Source organism: Musca autumnalis, unplaced genomic scaffold (genome assembly GCF_047663935.1).
Source record: "Musca autumnalis isolate F117 unplaced genomic scaffold, ASM4766393v1 scaffold_1, whole genome shotgun sequence".
NCBI lineage: Eukaryota > Metazoa > Arthropoda > Insecta > Diptera > Muscidae > Musca > Musca autumnalis.
In genome coordinates this window covers 298978815-299001812 of record NW_027411644.1, presented here as the reverse complement: position 1 = coordinate 299001812, position 22998 = coordinate 298978815, and the positions used below count along the sequence as shown (strand labels likewise).

Genomic DNA, 22998 nt, shown 5'->3' with positions numbered 1-22998 from the left:
TCAATAGCGCCCATCAGAAATATGTCATATACACCTATTTCAAATAGATTCTTTAAGAACCGCGGATGTGCCTCCACATTCTATTTTGCGTATAAGACCCATATTAACCGCGTACTTTTGTAATTTATGATATGCTTTTTTCTCAAATATTATAATCACGTATAAAGGATTCCATTTGCGTAAAGAAAATCGCGGTTTAGCACTCGGATTTCTCAAAATATATTTTTCCTGATGTTCCTATTTCCAGGGTATCTATATCCGCGGTTTTAGTGGATGGTTTCGATCGCGGAAGGGCTCATTAGATCCGTCGCGCAAAAAAAAACTAGATTCACGCGGCGTTCAAAGGAAATTGAATTACACTTGTACATTTTAAACGCAAAAATTGTTCTGTTTTTTAAGAAAATTCACGCATCAAATGTTGGCCTTTAGACTCTAATTACTAGGATACTGTAAGAGCACACTCATGAGATATATGTACATTAAACGACGTAAAATCACGAGTTCTATAATCCTATTATGAGTTTGGAAAATTATCTTGTTGCGCGTTCGGATTATTAAAAAATTCATAAAACCCCGTAATTCCGGCTTCAAAGTGTCAGCATCAATTTTAGGTGGGTGCCGTGGATATATCAAAAAATCATACACTACTATCATTTTTCCCATGGAGTATTCTGTCATTCTTTCTTTGGACATAGGTCTATAAAATGTATGGTTATGCCAGAAATCGGAAGATAACATAAAAAAATTGTTGGCTTCATCCCATTTTTACTCATTTTTCTACATTAATGGCAACACAGTTTCCACGAAAATGAATTTTACTGGTTGACATTATGGGATCCCTCCTAAAACACTTCATTTTAAAGAATTTTAATCATACTATATGAAATATGTTAACACTGCGCGTATTCTGAATGGGTGAAACTCGGATACCCTCTCTAGCCTAAAGGCAGAGGGTATAATATGAAAATAACACTATTCATTCAAAAATTACAGAGTTTTGAACAAAACCAGATTTTGAACCAATGTGCGTCGACCTGCGAAATTTTGACATGAAACTTTGGATTTTTTGGGAAAAACACATAATTTCAAGAAACTAGTGTACACGGTTTCATGTATTCTGCAATTTTGCTTTATTGCAATTTTCGTAAGAAACAAACAGACCGTTTTATTTTACATTTTCTTTTACTTTCATGTCAAAATGTCAGTGAAATTACTCTTAGTGTGGCCCGGGACTTTATGTCCAAATTAGGGCCCTATCTGTCCAATCAAACATTTTTGTGTGGTTCGAGGATATATACTGTATAGCAGGGGAAGGCAATGTAACTCACAAGAGAGCCCATATGCTCTAAGTGAGCGTAAATTGGCTATCGCTCACAGCCTGTGTAGATCGGTGGTGCTCAAAATCAGGGGTGCCAAGTTGGTGGTTTTCCCGCTACTTGTGGTGATTTTTGACGTACAAAAACCACTGTTTTAGCAGGAATGTCAACTGTTTTAAGGTAAAAATCGCTACAGACCTATGGTGCGTATGTGGCTGTAGCGATTTTTACCTCGGAACAGTTGGCATCCCTGCTCAAAATATTATGTGCATTAGTCTCTCTGAGTGCGTCTTTCCTTTACTTAACCACGACAGATGAGAATAAAGAGAACATATTTTGTTGTTGCAGTCACGTTAACGTATATGGGTGATCTTGGCTGGTGTAGATGCTAACACGTTGTGAGCAACAACAAATTTACGCTCATTGAGAGCACAAGGGAGATCCAAAAAATTTGAATATTTCGATGTGTTCCAAACGAAATGACAAATTTAATTATACTCTCCATATTATGATGGGGGGTATTAAAAGTGGGTATTTAGGAATAAAATTAGCTTAGTTTCGCTTCGATTCTAAAGTATCAAATTGAAGATTTGTGTGAGCATTTTAAGTCTGTGGTCCATATTATAACAAGAAAATTGTAACATAGATCAAGTTGTAATAATTGTTTACCCCTATCAACAATTTTCAGAAGCTCATTTGTAATGTAAAGTCACTATTAGATTTTTTTTGCTACAGCAGAGTAGTGAACATTTCTTCAATATTTAAGGAAAAATGTGATTTAAATCGAAAACCACTTGGACGTCAGATGGTCCACCAATGTTAAAAATGTATTAAAAAAATCTAGATCAAAAGTTTGACGGCATTTTAGAAATGTTTGTTTTCTAAAAGACTAATTTATCTTTTTTTATTGTTAGGAAAAATTAAATTTTAAACATTTGTTTGTATTTATGTTCCTATTTATGCCGACATACTGAATTTGTCACGTGGCAACATAAATTCGCAAACAGCTAAATTTACTGGACAGATAGACATTTTCTTATCTATAAATCAAATATAATCCCTCTGCTATCGTGGGAAAATAAGCAGCTTGTTGAATCCCAACTATGCAATCCATATAGCATACAATCGTGAAAGTCAATTGAAATGTCGTTTTGTTCAAAATAAATACCATAACTACAATGATCCGCTCGAGAATATTGTGAACTTAGAATACAGTATATTACTTTATCTATTTATTGTTACCCATTAACACTTTAAAAAATGTCTGACCTTCAATAAAAAATATCCAATTTCAAAGGTGTATTTATATCTGCATTTACATTTTATTGAACTCAGGACCTATTCACGACACCACGATGTATTGTCCACACACACACACACAAATTAAATGGTGTTCTAATTTTAACACAAATTCCATTATAAAAACCTAAGTAAACGCCATCTAGAAAAATAATGGTTTATTATGACCACCCTAAACTGACCACTCAGCCATAAATCTAAGAATATTTAAAAAAGCAATGTTTATTGTACAATATTATGACCAATAATTTGATAAAAAAAAACAAATTGAAAATAACAATGAAAATATTTATGTCCGTATATTTATGCGCCATAAAATCTGGTGAACAAAAAATGATCTAAAAACTTCTACTAAAAACAGTTTCAGGAGAACATACCGACCAACACTAAAAAATAAAGGTAATAGAGGTCTAATAAAAGTGTATGGGATTTTATAACATAATAATTTGTGTAATTAAATTAAGAAAATCGATAAACTAAGGTCAATGATAAATAAATGGTTCATTATCATGTGGAATAAAGAAAATATAAAAATTAGCGGTTACTACTTTCTGGAAACAGTTATAATGAGACCAATTTCAAGAGAACATTCCTTCAATCATTTATAAAATTGGAATAATAGGTGAATTCAACATCAAACAATGATCAACGAGAGTATATTTCAAACTCATAATATGATTATAGAACTCGTGATTTTACGTCGTTTAATGTATATCTCTTGAGTGTGCTCCTTACAGCACCCTAGTAATTGGAGTCTAAAGTCCAAAATTTGATGCGTGAATTTTCTTAAAAAATCTATTTTTTGCGTTTAAAATTTACAATTTCCTTTGAACCCCACGTGAATTTAGTTCTTCACGCGCCCTTCTGCTATCGAATCCATCCACTAAAACCGCGGATACAGATACCTTGGAAATAGGAAAATCAGCAAAAATATATTTTGACAAATCCGCGTACTAAACCGCGATTTTCTTTAATTTTTTTTAAAAAAAAGGATTCCTTTATACGCGATTATAATATTTGCGAAAACGCGTGTCATAAATTACAGAGATGCGCGAGTAATATGGGTATTTTACGCAAAATAGAAAGTGGATGCACATCCGCGGTTCTTGAAGAATCTATTGACGTATTTTTGATGGGCGCTAATGAAACTGTATGCGCGGCATCATCATTTAAGGTTATTGGCACAATGGCTGCTGAGTGAAACATGGAAATATGCATAGATATTGAAAGAGATTGATTCGCAGTATCCAAAATCGAAAAACAGGTTTTTAAATTTTCATATTTTTTGAATGATTGTAATTTCAATATTACTCTTAATTTCCTATCCTTATAAGTTGTCACAGTAACCAGTTAAACTCTCGCGATGGTAAACCACATTTCTTGATGCAGTTTTTTCAGTATACATTAATTTTTGTATGGGATTTTAGCGAAATAGTTGGAGAACTTCCAAATATTTTTTTCTAATTTTTCTAATCGAACCAAAAAATATATTTAGAATAATATTTTAACAATAAGTTTTTTCTCTTTTGTTATTGCTTAAAAGGCTCACGCCATATTAGCAAAAGCATCGAATATTTGTAGCTTTGCCTGCTAAAATTTCTTCGAAATGTGTTTAGAAACAATGAACTACGGCAACATGTAGCAACAAATTCCACAAAAATATTGCTAGCAATGCTATTTGATATTGTTGCTATAATAAAAAAGCATCGGACACGCATACTCATATTTTGCAGCACATATGATCAACACATATCAGAAAAGAGAATTAGCAACAAAGTTTCAACGGCTTAGCCATGTTTTCAGCAAACAATTGTTTTCGAGATCAGGTTTACCAGTGTAATGCATGAAAAATCTAGATATAATTAATTCTACTTTTTCGTTCAAAGGACATGTCGTTTTTTGGTGAAGCCGCTTAAAATATATTTTTTTATTTTTAAACAATAATAATTTGTATTCTTTAAGGTTCTACCATATAATGGAGGCATTTTGACGAAAAAAGACACCTTTTTTATTACTGCGTTGGCAACCCTAATCACTAAAAACACCCTCGGTTGCTAATTCGTTGCGACGAATGGTCAGCTGACAGCTAAATATGTAGCGTGGTTGTCGATTATGCCTTACGAAAAAAAGATTAGGCGTAAAAAACGAAATAAGCAAAAATGCACAAAAATAAATGTGCGTTCGGTTGCTTATTTAGCCGTGTGTGTCAATATTGTGTAGCAGCTGAAGTGTACAGCTAATGCTAATGTTTTTAGATGCTGGCTTTTAAACCCTGGATCTTATATATTTTGGTTTCTTTGGTTTTAATGTGTTTACTATCGAATCCCATATAGAAATTAACAACCGATGAAGACAAAAAATGGGGTTTTGGCCAGAAAAATTAATTTCTGAACCATTGTGCGCTGTTCTTGCTTGTTATAAATTATCATTAAAAGTGCTGGAAAATTTTTAAAGTTCTTTTATTTCTATGTTTTTCACCCCGATTACTATAATCACTATGGAACAAATGAATATTGTCGCTCTTCTATAAATAAATTTAAATGTAAACAAATTAATAAGTGAATGATCCCCCGGTTACGATTATCATGAACTTTTAATGCAATTAAATGCAATTGTTGCAACAATAACAATAGCAAAAAAACATACAATAATATTTGCTCAGTATTTAAACACCGAGTAGTGAGTATCCATGGCCAACAATAAACAAAAATCAACATCATCAGCATTACCATCCTCTCAATTGCATTGAAAGGGAAAACTATGCCGCCGCCAAGCGCTTATCACGGCATGACAGATGCAAGCAGCCCGCAGACAGTTTGATTGCACTTGCACTTCATTCTGTCGACATTCGCTCAATTGATAATTTGTTTATTTTTGCCTTGCTTTTATTTTGACAACAACTATATTTATATTATAAAATAGTGATATATAAAAATCAACAAAATTATAGTTATTTGCATGTTTCGAAAAAAAAACTACTTATTTACCTTTGCTATTCATTATCATTGTTATTATGATGAGTGTCCACCCAAAAGTAATTTAAAAACTATTTGACACGAGTAATGGTTGTAATTGACAGTTCAGACAAATGATTTGTTTAGGGTGTGTATGGGGGGTGGGAAGTCATTAACTAAAAACATTTGCACAGACATGTTTGTTTAATTTAAAAATATGTAAATGTTGAACTTGTGGTGTTTGATTTTCCTCATAGAAACAAATATATTGGTTCCTTTACAGTATTTTTTTTATAGAAAAATACGGGAACGGAAAATTGTAGTATTTAAAAAAAATCTGCAATAATAAATCCCAGGCGAAAATTGTATTAAATCTATAAAATAATACAACAACGATTTTCAACCAAATATTAGTGATATCAATCAACATTCCATCACTTACCATTGTTCCACTTGAATTGATTGTTCACACATTTTTGATTGTACTTTGAAAATCGATCAAATGAACTTTCAAACAATTCAAATTCTGTTCATGTGATGTGATTAAAGAAATTGATTTTAAATCATTTTTTTGCAAAATTAAATAACAAATTGACCAAAAGCCCCCCAATTGAAAGATATGAATTGTGGCGTCAACGAAACAAATCAGAACACTCCATTATTATTTAATCTTAAGTGTTGCCATCTATCAACACACAGTGGCAAAAAGTGCACAAAAATAAAACTATCTAAAAAGAATTTTGACAACTTTGATTGACAGCCCATCCATATAAGTTTCAAAACATATTTTTAGAAATTATAAAAAAACACACAACACGCTCGTGAATTGTTTAGGAAACAAAACTCATGCTGCTATGGCATAAATCAAATTCTTTATCACTTGACATTTACGATTATCATTTGGCCCCACAATACCCATAAATGTGTGGAAAATACCATTAAATTTGCAATTAAGAGATCACTGACCATCGGACCATTTGTGTCTGCGAAATTGGTAGCATAATTTTGACATTAAGCTATCCAAAATAAATGCCACTACAAAACATATCTTAGAGATCATAATTTTGACAGCAGATTGACTGTAAATATTAAATTTGACGTCAGTGTGATATGTGGAAGTTTGCCAGATATATCTCATACTTCCTGAATTTTATGTATTTTTTTAATTTCTGATATGTTAAAGTATTAAAGGGCTCTCAAGAAAGTCTATAATTCCCATACATATGTTTCAAATTGAAGATTTTAATAAATTTTGACATTCCAGAGTTTTAAAATATTCAGTAAATGTCAAATTGACATACACGGCATGTTTTGTGTTGTGTTTAGCAGAATACATGCACATTTTAAATATTCATACATTAGATCCAATTGAATTTTATTTTTTCACAATACTGAGATTTCAGTGTTCATTAGGGTTATGACTTTTCGACATTTTTTCTCAAAAATGATTTCCTGTAGAACGGATGAATGAACATTTGCCTATTAATCACTAATTTATTCCTTTACAAAAAAATCACGCACAAATCGATGTTAAAAATATATTTTTTTGAAAAAAGAAATGTATGAAATGAAAACAAAAACTGTCTCCAAAATTTGTTCCTGTTGCGCGAACGAATAAATTTAAACCTACTAATAACAAAATAACTCAACTAACTAGGTCATAACAGCTCAACTCGAAAGAGAATTAATTCAAATATCACTCTAAAAATGATCCTTGTCCTCCCAGCCAGGCTGGGATTCAACCTGGGACTCCGACAACCAAGTGACACTGAAAGGGGACCATCTCAGGCATCATTCTGCGAAAACGAAACCTTCGCCTTCATAAGGCAAAACAAAAAATGGTTTCAGCATGAGCCAGGCTGGGATTCGAACCTGGGACTCCGACAACCAAGTGACACTGTTGTCGGCGTCTTAGTGTTCTAAGCCACCATCAACTTGTCAACGATTCCGATGACAAATATTGATGATCAAAAATCTTCTGATACAGAAGGACAAATATAAATAAAGGGTTACCAGCCAAGTCGGACTTTAGGAAAGGTTTGAAATTAAATAACTAACATTATAATAAATAAATAATTCGAATATACAATTTTCGAATTATTTGTGATATAAATGCTAGTTTCCAAGCTTAGCCTTCGTCTACCCTCTAAAAAAATAACATTCTAATATGCCTGATGATCGGTTTAACCACCCGTGAAACGTAGCATAATGGTTGAATGTGTGGAGATTCGGTGGATTCCTAATTTTTCAATGTACCTCTTAGGTCATAACAGCTAACTCGAAAGAAAATTAAAATCACTAACGTTTATTCCATTCAAATAAAATTTTATGCGCAAACCACTTTGAAAAAATTTTGTTTTTTTTTTTTGCTAAAAAATTATATCTTTGAAAAAAAAAACACGATTACGACATTTTTATGATTCTCAGAATTAAGGACAATTAGTGAGAAACAAATATTATGTCAGTTTAGTTATCTCATGTAGCTCCAAAGTTTATTTTGAATTATATATTTGCTTACATTGACATTAAAAAATTGTCCAAAATTCTGATAAATTCAAATTTTAAAATCATTTTGTGTGTGAGGATTTTTCACCGAATCACCTTATAATTAATATTTTATGTAATATTGTGTAATAACTCATCAAGCTATGATACAGGGATATGAGGTTGTAAAAAGGGCATAACCCTAGTGTTTATAATTGGGATTGTCATGCATAGCATATGGTGGATAGCATTCAAAAAGTGTTACCAATATTCAGATTCGTCAATTTTATGAACGCTGTTTCTAATGCGAAAAATATTGCCCCCAGTGGCACGTGTTAAAATTTTGCAATCTTAAAATCTAACTAAACTAAACATATTAGGGGGTGTCGCCTAAAAAATCAACATCGATTTTTTAAAACCACCCTAATATGTATATTTTTTGACTCAAGGATTCACTACTAGTTCCATGATTTATTTTTAGAACTCGTCCGAGAACGGATATTCGTTATTTTTCAGGGTTTCGTCCGAGAACGGATATTCGTTATTTTTCAGGGTTTCGGAATCTTCATTTATGGGCTGATCGAATACTTGCTACACAGCCGAAGAACCCAATCAACACAGGAAGATGTATTAAGTAGTGGTCCTAAATATTGGGACATTTTCGCGCATCATATGTCCTTACGTATTGGCTTTCGATAATAAAAAAAAAACAGAATGATCACATCGACTCCCGCTCTTAAAATATCAAGGAGATCCGACAGATGGCTTTCATCAGGATTAAAGCGCAAAAGTTTCGCTGAGGAGGTACGTGAAGATCTCCGATCTCCCTCCTGCCGCTAGTAGCGAAGATTCTAGAGGTACTACTCCCCCCCATACTCAACAGCAGCATCGATCCCAGAAAATGCATAGTACTACAACAGCATATACGTCATATCCATAGCATTACAAATATCAGTCGAGGACTGAACCTGAACAGGCCGTGCGAGCGAACAGTCATGGTGACTCTTGACCTACCGTATGCCTTTGATACCGTCAACGAAGCCAAGCTCTTCGAGGATATAGATAAGACTTGAAACATTGGATAATAACTGTATGTGTAGATGCCTGTCGTTTGCGGACTTCAAAAATAAGAAAAGAGGAATATGAAAACATCAAACTCTAAATCTACTACCACACTGTTCACCACGTGGACGGCTGAAATTACAGTCCCTCTGAATATATTGGTTGATGGAGTAATAATTCCGACCAAAAACTACCCCAAAACATTGAGCGTAACAACGTTCAATGACATATGTAAGACGTCCGCGCAAGCCACAGTTATTTGCGAAATGATCAGGAGAAGGAACAACGATCTCAAGTCGCTGCCCGGCAGCATTTGGAGTACAGACAATGTGATCTTGTTGACATCTTCAAAGCAACAAGCAGGTATGTGGTAAACTATGTGACACTAGTGTGGTTAACAAATGTTCCCGGTACGCAGTTGAAGAATATTCAAACCAATCCTGAGGCATCATCTTCAAGCATTCACACTGATGCAGTTGCGAAGGCAGTACCAAGGTACTGTGTGAATGCCATACCTGGAGACCACTCCCATCCATTTAGTCCATTTAAGTTCCGTACGACGCAACCACCTCAATTCGTATTGGGCCCGGATTGATTGCACGATGCCTGCATATGTAGATTGGGACTGCACGCTGTATTGCGTATTGCCAGGCAACATTTGACATTTCAATTGAAAAGTTTGACATTTTTAACATAAACCTACTCAGGACAGTTTGACATACGGCCATGTGTTGTGTTGTTTACAGTGACATGAAAAACGTACTTTGCACTTTGGGCCAAATCGGTTTCTCTCTTTGAGGGTAATATTACGTACTACCCAATTTAGTTGGCGCCTGCAGGCCTTTTGATGCTTTTGGGCATCTCAGGAAGAATGGACTTGTTCCTGAAAAAATGCACCGTCGTAACAGGGCTCGCAAGAATAACTTTTTCCAAAAAAAATTTTTCAAAACTATCCGAGAAGAGCTGTTAAACTGCACTTTTCCCAAATTGTGTGTAGGAGGTATCCGAAGGACGGGACCGATATAGTCCATATTCCAACCTAATACATGACTAGATGAAATAATACGATCTTGCGGATTTTCCATTTTAGTTGGTGCCTCCAATGTTTCTTGGAGCTTTTAGGCCATTATCTCAGGAAGTATGAACTTGCCCCCTAAAAACTGTACCATCCTAAAGGGGACCGAAAGGCGATCTTAAACTTCACTTTTTCCGAATTTTGTGTGAAATGTACCCGAAGGAGTAGACCGCTAAGTCCATATTCGAACCCTATCTATGCCTGAAGGTAATATTACCATGCGAAAGTTATTACTAATTCGGTTAATCTCTTCAAGAGTTATCGCTCGCACCATTTTAGTGGACCGATATGGCCCATATTCGAACTTAAACTAAGTTTGGACAAAATATTACGAATGCCAAAGTTTGGACCCTATCGGTTGCTTCGTTCGAGAGTTATTGTGCGCACCAGCCAGACAGACGGACATATACCGTGAGATAGAGGCATCCTTGGGCATTTCTACAACCAACTAACATTTGATATTGCATGATCACCTGGCCGCAAAATTGGGTTTTCTCGTTATATCCAGCACCATTTGACAATCGCTCAAAAATAGTTTATTTACGATTCGTGCAAAGAAATTGTGAATAAATACGATCACAGCAATCGACAGGTGCGTCTTCGAAGGCGAGTCAAATTAAACGAAAGTTGTTCATAGAAGAAGCACTTCGAAGCAAGTGGCTTGTTTAAGCTAGAAACTCTTTATTGGCATTTTCACTACAAATCTCCAGGGAGCCTTTGTTCGCCTAGTTCGTTTCGCGGATGGGCCTCCCTTCCTTAAGTGTTCTCTAGAAACCCTCTGAGAAACTATGTTCGCTTCCGGCGGACCGTAGGGTGATATTTCCAATCATTGCCCTACAAATCTTCTCCGAGACTATGTTCGCTCAGTGCGGATCGTAGAGAGTACTCTCTTGGTAGTGGAATTTCTCTGCAATTTCTCCCTGGAACTATATTCGCTCAGTTCGGATCGTAGTGAGAACTTTCCAATAAGCAGTGATTGCCACAGCCTTGAGTCACTCTCGGTTTTTATACATAAGTCATCTCTTCACGGAAGTACTTCTTGGTTTACTCACGAATTGTAACGCGTCTCACCCACATCAGGTAAAGTCATCAGTACTTTTCGCCTAAATAAATCACCTACAGACCATTGTTATTATTATACAAACTAAAAACCTTTGTGTTTTATTTTCTCCTCTTTTACTTATCGGTTACACTCGGGTTTGTATCACTTGCTCATCTCCACAAATAACAGCTATTCTCTGCGGCCTTTCTGAGCTATCACCTAAACATGGCTATTTGAACGGGCAAAACTTGGAATTGACGGGTTATCCGCCGTTGGAAGAAATTTAAAAACGATGTGCAATGTATCGGACGTATCGTATACTCATTGTAGTTGATGCCGGCAGGCTTATAGTATTGGGGTAATTATCGCAAGAAGTGTGGACATGAACTAAACAAAAAATGTTGCACTAGTAACAACCTTATATAAAAAATGCATGTCCTTTATTTGCACTTTTGCAAACACTTTTAACATTTTGTGTGGATCAAATACTATTAGATAGATCGGACCAATATAGTATTATATAAATTTTCAAATTTACATAACCAATTTCAGATCGATAACTAGTTTAGAAATAATATGTATGCATCATCCACTGTGCCATGGCACGATAGAGAGTGTTGTGCTGCCACTCAAATAAGGTAGTGGCATTCATGTAACTCTGTAATAAGTAGCTAAATCGTCGATGTCATGCTTAAGTATTCCATACGCCATTTTCCCCTTTTTGAGATAATTTCATTTTATTGCTTTGCGTTTCAACTGCTGAATAAAGAAAATATTTATATTATTGAATTATTAATAATAGTATATAGAACATATATATTTGCAAAAATATAGAAGAATATGTGTTGGAATATACAAGTTATAGAGAATTTTTTAAAAAATAATTTTTGACGATTTGTTCCATATCCACACTTATGACAAAAAGGTGAAATATTGTACACCATATGAAACAAAGTGACAAAACATTTTTTCCATCTTTGCCTTACTAGGCGTTTACACACAGACAGTATTGGCAAGACAATAGCAAAGTTACAAACCATTTTCACCAATACATTCATACTTTTCTCTATACATATTTAAAAATTTATAAATGTATTTGTGAAAAAGGTTTGTATTTCTGCTATTGTCTTGCCAATACTGGCATTTGTAAACGCAGGGTTAATAAATTAAAAACTTCTAAACCAAAAATTAAAGTCCCAATTTACATTAGGCGAGTTTACTTGCGGCAATTGTCAGTTTGTAGGTGAGAGAGGGTGCTGAGAGGCAAAGGGTTACCATAGGCCTCACCTCTCTCTCCTACAAAATGACAATTGCCGCAAGTAAACTCGCCCAATGTAAATTGGGACAAAGTTCTGGGGCTCAATTCTGTTTCTATGAAAATGTGAAATGAAAACTTTTATAAAGGAGAAAACTGTCAAATGAAAAAAAATTATAAAGGAAATATTTTTTATTTCAAATTTTCATAGAACAAGAATCCAGCCCCTGATTTTTGAAATGTGCTTTTAAATAAATAAATTAAAATATTAATTTTATTACTGAAAAAAATGTATGCTTTCGTGACTAAGCGTGGAAATCTCAAAACTAGAACAGATAGGAGAAAGCCGACCAAAAATTCAGAAAGATCATACCGGAAAACCGTAGAAACCACCTGTATCTCAAAAATTCAAAAATGGCGTATGAAACACTTAAGCATGACACCGACGAAATGTAGGAAAAAAAAAGAAATCGTAAGAAGAAAATTCCAAAAATTCATGAGTTTGAGCGAAGTCCGAAAAAATACCTCAGTTTTATTCCAAATTCAAATACGTTATGTACTTAATTTAATATAAACTAAATACCATATAATTAAATAGAATATGCTGTCCTCATTGCTATTTATAAAATTTGCTGGAAATAATTTATTCAAAAAATTTTGGCAAGCAAATTCGAACAGACGACGCACAACACAATGGTAATATTTTTCAATTTTATTCTTTCAAATTGATATAAATTTAAAATGTCTGTTGAAGAACGTTTGTATGTTATTCATAATCCCAAAGACAAAGTATATTTATATTAGAAGACAATATACAAATGTCAGTATATCTTAAAATCATTCAATTAAAAAGACAAAACAAAAAAAAAAAAAAAGAAAAACATTTTATCAAAAAAATTACGCGTGGTCAGCTAAACATTTGAATGAATTAATGCCAAGCAAAGGCAACAAAAATAACAATGTAAAAAAACATTCTTTGCAATTTTGCATAACAACAATGACAACAATACTCGTAGAAAGAAAGCATTTAATTGCTTGAATTTCTGCATTTTTGAGTACTCATACATATGTTTGCATGTATATTATGTGCTCTGTAATACATTGCATTTAATTATTATGAAATTAAAATCCAATTTTTCACTTGATGACGACAAATTGTTAATTTGAAAAGTTGGATTTTGACCAAATTTTTGCCACTTTTAATCGACATAAAATGTATATTTTTAAGATTCAAAACCACCAAATGTTTTATTATGCTGTTCTAGTCCCTATTTCTTTTAGTAATTTAATTATACCCTTCCCTTTAGGCTAAAGAGGGTATTTACACTTTGATACGACCAAAAATGTTCGTCATCGAAATAATGGTTTTAGACCCCAAGTATATTTGTACGATATCCGTTTCAGACAATTTTGAGTTGATCTAGCAATGTCCGTCCGTCTGTCTGTCTGTCTGTCTGGCAGGCTGGTGCCACGATAACTCCCGAACGGATCAATCGATTCGGTTCAAATTTTGGGTATCGAAATATTTTGTCCAGATTCGAAAAAATGATCGCAAAACTTGTTCGCAAGATAACTCTTGTAGGGAATAACCGATTTGGTCCATACTTTGCACATTATGAAATTTCTACCAGACTTAGATCAGGTTCCAATATGGACTCAATCGGTAAACTCCTTCGGGTACCTCCCACACAAAATTTCGGAAAAGTTCAGTTTAGGACCTGGTCTCGAATCGCTTTGATTTTTGTTTGTATTCACTGTTCTCTATACGACGCTGTAAGTTTCATTAGGGGCAAGTCCATACTTCCTGAGAAAATAGCCTAAAAGTTGCAAAAAGCCCATGTGACACCGTGTGTAACCGTGTGTAGTGTTTGGAGCGCAAGATAATTCCCGAACGGATTTGCCGATTCGGTCCAAAATTTGGGCTTCGTAATATTTTGTTCAAACTTAGTTTAAGTTCGAAGTTAAGCCATATCGGTCCACTCCTTCAGGTCCCCCACAAAAGTTCAAAAATGTGGCCTCGATAACTCTTGAAGGGAGCGACCGATTTGTTAAATACTTTACACATCCTAAAATATTTACCAGATATAAATCAGGTTTGAATATGGACTATATTTGTCCACTTGAATTTGCTGCCTCAATTACGACGGTAAAAGTTTTTTCAGAGGCAAGTCCATACTTCTTTAGAAAACAACCCGAAAGGGGTAAAAACCCTGTGGCTGGAGAGCACAATAACTCCCGAACCTATCAACCAATTTGGTCCAAACTTTGGATCTCCTAATATTTTGTCCAAATTTAGTTTAACTTCTAAATGGTTCAACGTTTGTGCCTAAGTGCAGTTAAGGTTCGAAGATAGTTCTTGAATGTATACCGGTGGTGTTCGTTGTTGTCCTCTTTAGAACGATATTATGTTTTCCGTAGACAAATCCATGCTTCCTGGAACACTGGTCTAAAATTTATACGATGACCCACTGAAATATCTATCGATATCTATCGAACATATATGACTCCATAAATAAGATCCACTTCCACAATGGACTATGCCGATCCATTCCTTCAAGTACCTCCTCCGCAACACTTTTTAACTTTTTTGTCGGCCACAAAATTCTGAAAAGACCTCAGACATAGGCTGAGGGTATATCTCTGTCGGCAAAGCCGACTGATAATTTTTTACTTGTTTTTTTATTGTTTCCATTATTAGTAGAAGTTTCCTCCCTTAACCCACTCATCTATTCATTGCACTTTCATTTTGATTGCCGGTATGTGTCGTCTTGCGTTTGGCGCGAAACAAAAACAAAAGAGAAAAGAACTTTTTGTTTTGAACCTTTTTTGGTATGATGTAAAATTGTTAGGGGTTTCGTATATTGTCAAAGCGGTTATGAAATTGAAATGAAATAGAATTTTATTATAAGAGGGCACATATATTTTGTTAACTTTTTTGAGAGTTACATTGATAGGAGTTAATTTTTCGGGGTTCTGAGGTTTAAACACTAACGATCACTATACACCCATAGCTTTTCCGATAACCTTGGGCCTCAAAATCTCGATAACATGACAGCCTGTATAAACATTCATCTCCGTTTTCTTGACTGTCAGTGAGAATTATTCGTTGTATTCAGTTTAGCGTCCGTAGAGACCGCCGCTAGTAAAGACCCTTTGCAATCGATTTCTACATACAGTATCCACTTCCGTTTCTTTCATTAAATAGGCTATTGCTAACAGTAACAGTAGTTTTGCATCATATTAAGGACCATCAAATATTCTTTAAATTATATTAATGGATAAACTCCTATCTTCCAACAGTGTTAACATATTCTCGCTTTGTCTGAAGCCACCAACTCTTCTCTCATTTCACTTTTCTCAAAAAGCTACTAGAACGTTTTATATGCGAAGATCTGGTGGTCTAATGTGAGAAAACTTTCTGGTCTTCTATGAGGAGACTTTCAGGTCTTCTATGAGAAGACTTGGAGGACATCTATTAGAAGACCTGTGATTACCTCGTGGACTTCTATGTGAATAGCTTCTATGAGAAGTGCTGGTGGTCTTCTATGAGAAGACTTAGAAGACTTCTATTAGAAGACCTAAGATTACCTTGTGAACTTCTGTCTAAATTGCTTTTATAAGAGTTGTCCTAGTGGTCTTCTATGAGAAGACATGGTGTACTATTAGAAGAACTATAAGCCTACATTGTGGTCTTCTATGTGAAGATCTGGTGATCTTCTATGAGAATACCTGGCGGTCTTTTATGAGAAGACTTGGTGGTTTTCATTGAAAAGTCCTTGTACGGTTTTTTAAGAAGATCTTTGGGTGTTCTATAAGAGAACCTGGAGATCTTATATAAAAATACCTTGTGATTTTCTATGAGAAGATCTGGTGGTTTTCAATGAGAAAACATGGTGGTCTTCTGTGGGAAGACATTGTAGACATGGTATTTTTCCATGAGAAGACCTGATGACCTTCTATGAGAAGACCATGCAGAACCTTTTGGGTCTTCTATAAGAAAACTTTTGAGTCATTTTTAGGGAGGTACTGATAGCGCATTATCAATAGTTGTCCTACACAGGCCCACCATCCTGAGACCGCTCTCGCATTACTTCGGAATGGCGTTCATTAAATGATATTTTCAGTTCTCCCGTCCATTTGAGTCTTCTATGAGAAGACTTTTGGGTCTTCTATGAGCAGACCTTTGTGGCTTATATGAGAAGACCTTTGGGTCTTCGTTAGAAGATGATGAGGTTTTGTTTGAGAAGACGAGGAGGTCTTCCGTTAGAAGAGGAGAACTGGATGTTTTATACGCAAAAGGTCGTCTACGAGAAGATATGAAGGTATTTTGTTAGAAGTCCTATTGGATTTCTATGAGAAAACCTGATGGTCTTCTATGAGAAGAACTTCTGGTGTTTTATTAGTAGAACTGGTGGTCTTCTATGAGAATAACTGAAGCTCTTCTCTAAGAAATGCTGGAGGTTAGACATGGTAGTTTTCTATGAGAAGATCTGGTGGTCTTCTATGATAAGACTTCCATGAGAAGACCTTGTGGTTTTTAGGCAGAAACTTTTGGGTCATCTATGAGAAAAACATTGGGTCTTCCATTTTAGAATACCTTTGGATCTTCTGTTAGAAGATCTTTGTGGTTTCCATGAGAATACCTGTGGGTCTACTTTTAGAAGATGAGCGATTTATGAGAAGATCTAGTGGACTTCTATGAAAAGACCTGATGCACTGCTTTAAAAAGAATAGAAAAGAACTTGTGGTCCTCTAAGAATAGAACTTGTGGTCCTCTATGAGAAGAAATGGTGGTCTTTTATGGCCAAAACTGGTGGTCTTCTGTGAGAAGACTTTGTAGTTTTCTATGAGAATTCCTAGATGGGGTTTACGAGAGAACCTTGTGGTCTTCTATGACACGATATTTGTGTCTTATATGAAGATACCTTTGGGCCTACTTTTAGATAATGAGGAAGTCTTGTTTAAGAAGACGGGGAGGTCTTCAGTTAGAACATGAGATTTATGAGAGGACTTAATGGATTTCTTTTAAGGTCCTGGATGCCTTCTATTAGCAGTAATGAAGTCCTGATGGACTGCTATGACAAAAACTGGTGGTCTTCCTTAAGAAGACCTTCTATAAGAAGACATGGTGGTATTTTATGAGAAAACCTGGTGGTCTTCTAGTAGAAGACGTGCTATTCCTCTATGAGAAGTCCTGATAGTCATCTATGAAAAGACTTGATGGTCTTCTATGAGAAGTCCTGGTTGTCTTGATATGTCCTAGTTGTCTTCTATGAGGAGACATGGTGATATTCTATAAGGAGACTTTGTGATCTTCAACAAGAAGACCTTGTGATCTTCTATAAGAGGACTAGCGGTCTTCTATGAAATGACCTCGCGGTTTTCTATGAGAAAACCATGTGGCCTTCTATGAAAATATCATGTGATCTTTTATGAGAAGACTTTGTGATCTTCTGTGGGAAGAACTTGTCTTATTTTATGAGAATACCCAGGGGCCTTCTATAATGGGACCTTGTGCTCTTTCTTGCGGTTTTCTATGTGTGGTTTGCTATGAGAAAAACTTGTGGTATCCTGTGGGAAGACCTGATTGTCTTTTATGAAAATCTTACCTTACCTCTTTACTTCTGAAAGAGGACCTTGACAAATTTCGCCGTTGTTGTTTATTTAGCATCTCATTATTCACTCTAAATAGCCATGCTTTGCAGAGATATCTTTGAAATCTGCTTTTACTACCTCTCCCATATGTAGGGGAACTGTTTTGCACGATCGCTCTATAAAAACAACGGTAGCTCAACAACTTCCATCGTGGTTATTATATAAGAGAAAATTGTTCATCCCTACGAATAGGAAACATTTTATGCCAGGCGATAAATTCAATTCAGTTCCTAATAAGTAGGACTTCACAAGCAACATCGCTAGACTTAACCAAAACAGTTTCCTATTTTTGACCAGGTACTCTCACTCCATATACTCATGTTTATGCTTTTTTTTTTTAAAGAAAGTACTAAAAACCTTACGGACTCCTGCTACCTTATTATTTTTCAATCGGCTTATTAACTTCATTCTTGCAGAACTACAGTATACCAACAGCTTGGAAAGGTTTTTCTGTTTACAGACAAATGTACAGAAAGTGCACGGTGCTCTTGAACCAACTCAAAATGAAAGGAGCTTACACCTGGGAAGTTTTTGCGGAAACTACAATGTTAATAGATGAGACAAATCAAAGAACGAAAAAAATCGCTGGAGCCTTTAAAATAAATCGTGGCCAAAGTTCACATTTTTAGGTTTTTAAGATTTTGCTAGGAAACCTCTAGTCCTATTGAAATGGAATTAGAGAAAATATTGTATTCTCCACAAGATTGTCCTTTATGATGTTTTTGTAGGTTTTACCATTTTTGAGACATAGAAGTTTAAATTGGGACAATGTACTAACTGAACGCCTCCTTATAAAACAATTTCTTTTACGGTGCGCTTTAACTAACTTTATATGAGAAAAATACAAAAACAAGAAAAAATCACTGGAGGGTTTTTTAAATAAATCGCTGTCAAAGTTCACATTTTTAGGTTTTCGCGATTTTGTTTGGAGACCGCAAATCCTACGAAATGGGGCTAAAAAAATGTTGTAGCTACGAAAATTCTCTAGAGGATTGACCGTTATGATTCGTTCCTGGGTTTTACCACTTTTGAGATATAGAAGTTCAGGTCATATTTCTTTTTCACGATTTTGCTAAAAAACGGCAAGTCTTACAAAAATGGGACTAGAGAAAATCTTATAGCTGTTAAAATTCTCTTCAAGATTAGCTTTCGTAATTTTTCCTAGTTTGTACCATTTTTGAGATATATAAGTTTAAGTTAGAAAATTGCAGTCATGACATTGTTTTATAAGTCACTGAATTGTCCCAATTTGAACTTCTATATCTGAAAAGTGGTAAAACCTACGAAAACTTCATAAAGGACAATCTTGTAGAGAAATTTCTCTGCTACGACATTTTCTTCAGTTCCATTTTGATATGGCTTGCGGTTTCCCAGCAAAATCGTGAAAACCTACAAAAACCCTAAAAATGTGAACTTCGACCGCGATTTATTTAAAAAGCGCTCCGGAGATTTTTTTATTCTTCTCATCTATGAATATTGTAGTTTCAGAATCCGCAAAAGCTTCCCAGTTGTAAGCTCCTTTCTTTAAAAGTTGGTTCAAGAGCACCGTGAGTCGTCATTTAATTAATATATTACTTGACTTGGGTATTATCCAATGCTTGATTCGTAACTTTTTTGAATACAGGGCAAGGGGGGTTAAATATTCTTTGGATAATGATCATTTCAAATGACGTACAGACGGACAAATGGAAATTGCATAATTTAAATTTTGTTCTGAATTAAATAGCAACAAATATATAACTAAATTCACTAATTCCTTGGACGAACCGACCTTTTGAGTTAAAGCACAATTTTAAATGATTTTTGATTTCAACGTTTTAGATCGGCTTAATTATATCCTTAAACGCATTGTCAGTTTGTTTAATGTGTGAAATAAATATTTCCGCTAATTGTTTTACGTTAGCCGTATATAGTTATTTAATTAGCCGATGATTTTATGGCACACTTAATTTTATTTTTGTACGAAATTAAATTCGATGGAATACTACATACATACATACTATTTGCCAGATGTGCTGAATGAATTTTTTTCTCTATTTTAAATTAGCACTTTCTATTAAAAGTGGTTTTCGTTTTTATTTTTATTGCAAATCATATGACAATTTTTGGCACAGTTTTATTTAGTTTTTTTTGTTTTGTATTTAGTTTTCACCATTTTAAGTTTTTTGTTTGCAATAAAAAAAAACAAACAATAAAAACCCACAACTTAACGAAATGTCTCAAGAAAATTGCTTGTGACATTTGTGGAATTTGGACATCTATTTTCTTTTAAAATTTTGAACAGTTGGAAACAAAGCATCCAGCATTTCTTTTGTTGTTGTGGCTTAGCAAACAAATTATGTGATAATTTGTGTTCAAAAAATTCTCTTTAAAGATTAACCATGACATTTTTGTTATAAACGCTACAACAAACAATATGAACATTTGTGGTCCCACACAATAATAACTTATTCGCCTAATTTTTAAAATATTTTTAATGTCGTCAACTATGTTCGTATATATGCACATACATATATCATCTACTTGTTAGTTTATAACGAAGACACACACGGCCCATCTATACGACCCATCAACCTACTGGAAAATAAATAAACTTGTATCAAATCATTTCACTTCAGTATTCTAATAAGAATTTATTTTCTTTTTTTCTTTGTCATTTCAGCATTTCTCAGTTTGATTGGCTTGCCTTTGAGCGATGCTGAAGCTGAGGTCCATTGGGGCTATCCAGATTATAATGAAAATGAAGGTAATTTCTTTTGAATTTTTTGCTTTGATTGCACAGCGAAATGTGAGCCCACTTGAGATAAATGTGTGGGAGCAATGAATGCAACAACTACAACAAATATGTATGATACTCGTAGTTGTCAAAATGAATGGGTCTTCTTATTTAGAATCTTATTCATACGTTTTATGTGTGTATGCAGAGCTAGTAGACTAGCTGAGCACGGTGTTTTAGGTTTAGGTTTGTAAGATAGTAGTCATGGTTCGTTTAGTAAGGCCTTTAAGAATGCACCAAAAAGAGAAAAACAACGAAATGTTACTGGCAAAATTCAAATTAAGAAATTGAGCGAGGCATCTTTTGGTTGAACTGAAATAGTTCTATTTCCTTTTTTAAAACAAAATGTAGATGTAGAACACATCGGCTGGGTTAACTGGGTCATCTGATTGTAGTGTAAGTATTTTACAACTTACCTTTATTGAGTTTTAAGAAACTCGGGGTTTATCTCAGACTTCGAGAACTTATCTCAGGTGCTTAGAAATTGTTCCTGTTCTCAATCATTTTGCCACAATACGTTTTGGAAGTTTTCAGTGAAGATTATTAAGAGTTTATGGGGTAGGTATAATAAACAGTGGGTATGTATTTCACTAACAAACCCCATCAATACAATCTACATCCATTTTAGTAGTTAATCCTTCTTATACACCTTTTGGGCGGAATTTTTGCCACATTAGGACCATTATCGTGAGAAGTATGGATAAATAAATTACAGTTATGAAACATAGGCCACAACAACTACTAAAACCTTCAATCACATGGCTCCCGGTTTTATACACCGGATTGACTTGGAGGAATCTTCGTCCATTGGCCCTCATCTCAACAGTTGTATGTGTTTGTATAGGTGTATTTTTCACCATGGGTGCTGCAGTTTATCCCAAAATGCCTGCTCCTATCTCTTCCGGGCCATGTATACATTCCGTTTGCCAAATCAGCATCCATCACATGCCACCATCGTTGAGAATTAATAGATGTAGGGAATGGGTACCCTTCCGAAACTACTCTGGTCTTAGCAGCCTTCAGGACTACTGCGATAGAAGTTATGTTGCTGCTCCTGCACCGGCAATTTATAAACCACACCGAGATTGATAGGACGAAGAGGACCGTGCTACGGCATTTAAAAGTCCTTAACCGAGGATGTAGGTGGCACTACAATTTACGATAAGGGATGTTGCAGATGTCATTCCAAACGCAGCCTTGTGCTCACACTGTATTTCAATGGTAAAGCCAAAGCAATTGGATGGACCCGGAGTTAAGTATGTGAAAAGTGTCGCATTTCTATCGTTAGCCACATATATTGTAGCAGAAGCCTGGAAAATTTGCAGGTATGTCCCGCTACTCCCGCTACTGAAGTCAAACATGGATGCCATATGTATCATATGTATCAGTCGAGTTATACCATCTGAGGAATATGAAAATATCCACCACGATAATGGTCACCACTTGGACACCTGTAATGAGGTTTCCTCTGAATAAATTGGGGATCTGATTCCAACCATCCAACTATACCAAGATATTGGTATATTGGTACCGTATTGTCCACGCAATCCACAGATATTTGCGACAAAATCAGAAGTAGGAAACGTTCGCTGGCCGGAGCGTTTCGATAGTCATCGTGCCACCTAGCTATTTTAGTTGTCATTGTAGATCTATTGGGCACACGCATAAAGTTTGTCGTTGTAATCAGAATCATAAAAACTCCCTTCAATGAAACTTTCAAGATAATACTTGAACATCCCTGAAAACTTTGTGCATTTTTAAGAACAAAATGAAATTTTGTGTAGGAGGTACCCAAAAGAGTGGACCGATATGGTACATAGTTAAGCCCGACCTATGCATGTTTACTTCCTTCGAGTGTTATAGACTCCAAATGGTTACTCCATGCGAGCGTTATGGTGTGCACCATTTTAGCGAACATTTTTGAACATTTGTGCGGGAAGAAACGAAGGAGTGGACCGATATGATCTAAGGTGCAAAGTTTGAAACAAATCGGTTGATCCCATTGAAAGTTAGTGTTCGTACAAACCAGCCAGACATAGTTTGGCACGCGTTCAAAAAAAAATGTTTGGATTTGTTATTG

General features: G+C 35.0%; 1 protein-coding gene across 4 annotated transcripts in view; it reads left to right on the top strand.

The window, feature by feature from the left end:
• CAH7 (Carbonic anhydrase 7) overlaps positions 1–22998 on the top strand; it is a 67022-nt gene that overhangs the window by 33461 nt on the left and 10563 nt on the right. For all 4 annotated transcript variants that reach the window (XM_073961944.1, XM_073961942.1, XM_073961941.1 and 1 more), the window contains one exon: positions 20805–20888. In XM_073961944.1, coding sequence (XP_073818045.1) covers positions 20805–20888 — 84 coding nt within the window. The remainder of the gene's footprint in view (positions 1–20804; positions 20889–22998) is intronic.